Consider the following 3,060-nt stretch of genomic DNA (forward strand, 5'->3'; position numbering starts at 1 on the left):
TCCCCAGGTTACGACGGGTTCGGCTTATGACGTTCCCAGGTTAAGGCACTTTTCAATTATATTCATCAGAAATTATTTCCAGGGTTACGGCATGTACAACGCTGATCTGGCACAAGTGGTTTTGTATAGAAAAGCTTTTGATTTTTTTTATAGTATATTGCAGTATGTAACTTTGCACCAGTATGATTATATACTTACCCAAAAAAATGTTCCACATAAAATCTTTATCACTAAGTTTTATTCCTTTTGTGTATGAATTACTGAGAGTAGTTTATACTGCTATTTGTGTTATGATTGGTAATGGTACTACATTCTGATTTCAGGTCCAGTCGAGTAATTCAAAAGAAGCCTGTGAATTTCTTTGAATGCCCTCCTGATAAAGAACTAGAAAAGGAAGATGCAGAACCTAAGAAAAAGCCGCCTGTAGAAAACAATTCTAAACAAACAGATTCTCTGGCAAATCCACTCCGAGTTGATGCTCTGCCTTCTCCCTTTGGTGATGACAATTCATTGTCTGTATTTTACAATCCTTTTCAAAAAGCACAAGAAGATAAAAAATTACTGTTAGAAAAACATGTGAAAATGACAGAGAATCCCAAAGATGTAGTAGAAATTAATGGTAAAAAAATTTGTTGGAATTATAGGAAAGGGCGTTGTAAATTTGGCCATAACTGTAAATATGCTCATGACTCTGATGTAATTCAACAAGCTGATCCATCTCTTGAATCAAAAGATCGCCAGACATCAGCTATGACAAGTTCCCCTTCAGGCTGGTCGTACGGGGAGCTTGCTAATTACACAGCTGAGAGTGAATCTGTTACCGAGGAATCAGATCTGAAAAGAAAAAAGCGTCCAGGCCTATCCACAGGACTTGTTCCAAACAAAAAGGTTCTGAAGATGTATCGGAAACAGCAAGCCAAAGAATCGCCATGGAAGTTTAATAATTAAATGTATTTTAACATTTTTTTTTTTTTTACACAAATCCTGTTGTTATAGCACTTTTTACATATAATTGTTCAGAGGATTTGCCAATGTTTTAGCACGTTACCAAAAGTAAAATATATGGGGTCATACATAAAGGTATTAATTTTGCTTAGACTGTTATTGTCTAATGGTGTCTGCATTATACGGACTATGTGGTGACCATCATATATATATGTATATATACAGTATATATATTTCATATAATGCATTTCTGTGATCCTGTACAATATAGTGCATGTGGTATTCCACTGTTATTTTCATAATTTGATATTCATGATTATGTATGCCTGAATTTATAAAAATTAAATAGTTTTTCTTTGAGTAGTTTTTTTTGCTTCCTGAAATGGTAAAATGCCAATAACTTTTTACTACATACATACAATGACCAGATGAAATGCATAAATCTAGCAGCTCGAATAAGTAAATGCTCCATTACAAATGGCTTTTAAAAAAGTATGAGAGCATTTACATACACTATCAATCTAAAATTCATATTCAACAAATATCTGGCTCAAAGATATTTTAACTAATAATAGATAACAGCAAAGTTAACCTTCTCATTTTTGTTGCACTAATTTTTATGTCAAGATGAAAAGTAAAGAAAAAAAAATTTAGGTACATAGGTAATTAAATTTTTCATAGATAACAAAACCAATCCTTTTATGGAGTATTCTTCAGAATTAGCTAAAATTGGTACCTACGGTAACACTTTATTACCAAGTATTTAATCAGGGTATGCATTTTTCCTGTGGCATCAGGGCTACGTGGATTACGAGTCTATGGCTTATACACCAGAATACAGATTACTGAAAATTCGTGATTTTACTTGAGTAACTTGCCAAGTAATTACATAGCTAACACATTAGTATCGGCAGCTAAAATTCAAAATTCATGTTAGCGATTCTTTTATCTAGCACTCGTTATTGCAACAAAGGTTGCAGGAGTAAGTTAACATCTGCTAAATATGATGCTCACACAATTTGTGTTAACTGAAGAGGACAAAATTGATCTGTACTTAAGACTTGTATAAATGTAAGGGATGGGATAGTAAGCAGTGGAAGATTTTAGCTTCTCATCTATCTAAATTAGCAAGGAATAGACAGAAGAAAGCTAGTATTAAGCAAGACTGGTTGACTGCTAGTCAGCAATCAGATAGGTCAATTGAAGTACCGACTGTCTCTGTTTCCACTATTTCACCCATTCCCAGTCCTACTATTCCACCTAATCCTGGTCCCAACTTCCAGATTCTTGACACCAACACCATTGCTGCTTGGGAGAGTAAATTCGACCATAAGTTTGAATGATTAACACGGTGTCACACTTAGGTGAATTGGTGAAAGCACAAAAGTGAAGTGAGTAAAGGACAAACCTTATAGGAAACCCAAGGGAGGTCGGTAGGGTCTGCCCACAGGCAGTCGGCCCTTCAGCAGACAGCCATTGGAAAGGCATCTTTGCAGAAGTGCCCTGTCTTTCCTCTAGTTTCGAGGCTTCAAGCACGGAAAGGAGGTGCTATAGTGACACTTTTAGACCATTGAAAAAGTCTGCAGGTGACATATCTGCTGCGCCAGAACTAAAGAAGCTTTACCTTCATGTAGTTTCTCGGATGGCCCAGAGAGGTTCTCACCGAGCGCTCTCCCCTGTTCATAGACGTAGGCACTCGTCAGCCTGTCACAGAAGCATGCCAGTTGGCTCCCTCGAACCAAGTAGTGCCCGAGCACTCGGTGGTGCAGGAGCACCAGTTGGCGCCAAAGTGCCCAGCTTCTTCCAGGCGCCTAGAAAAGGTTGAAAGTCCAGCAAACATCAAACTTGCAGTAGTAGCGGAACAGCCAGCTCCCAAGCGTCAGACAGTGCAGGTTAATCATAAGGATCTCCCCGTTGCTGAATAACCACTGGTTCCATGCAACATAAAAACACCATACGAACAAACAAACATAAGGATCTCAACTGCTCTTTTGCTGCTTCTGCTAGTTCAGCACCAGAAAATGACAATATAGCAAATTCGGCAGCACAGCGTATACCTTCGGTAGCAGTGCAGACTAGGGATCCTGTTCAGCAGAAGTTAGATGATATTTTAGG

The 3,060-nt window shown here is 37.8% G+C and overlaps 1 protein-coding gene across 1 annotated transcript; it reads left to right on the top strand.

Moving 5' to 3' along the window:
• Positions 1-269: 269 nt before the first annotated feature.
• Positions 270-1,305, top strand: LOC135207010 (uncharacterized). The gene has a single exon (XM_064238634.1). The coding sequence runs from the start codon at positions 301-303 to the stop codon at positions 946-948; it is 648 nt and encodes a 215-aa protein (XP_064094704.1). The 5' UTR covers positions 270-300; the 3' UTR covers positions 949-1,305.
• Positions 1,306-3,060: the final 1,755 nt, after the last annotated feature.

The sequence above is a fragment of the Macrobrachium nipponense genome, chromosome 31 (assembly GCF_015104395.2).
Source record: "Macrobrachium nipponense isolate FS-2020 chromosome 31, ASM1510439v2, whole genome shotgun sequence".
Taxonomy (NCBI): Eukaryota; Metazoa; Arthropoda; class Malacostraca; order Decapoda; family Palaemonidae; genus Macrobrachium; species Macrobrachium nipponense.

Excerpts from the sequence above, each read along its gene's own strand:
- LOC135207010 (XM_064238634.1), top strand. The coding sequence starts at position 301 with ATGGTACTACATTCTGATTTCAGGTCCAGTCGAGTAATTCAAAAGAAG.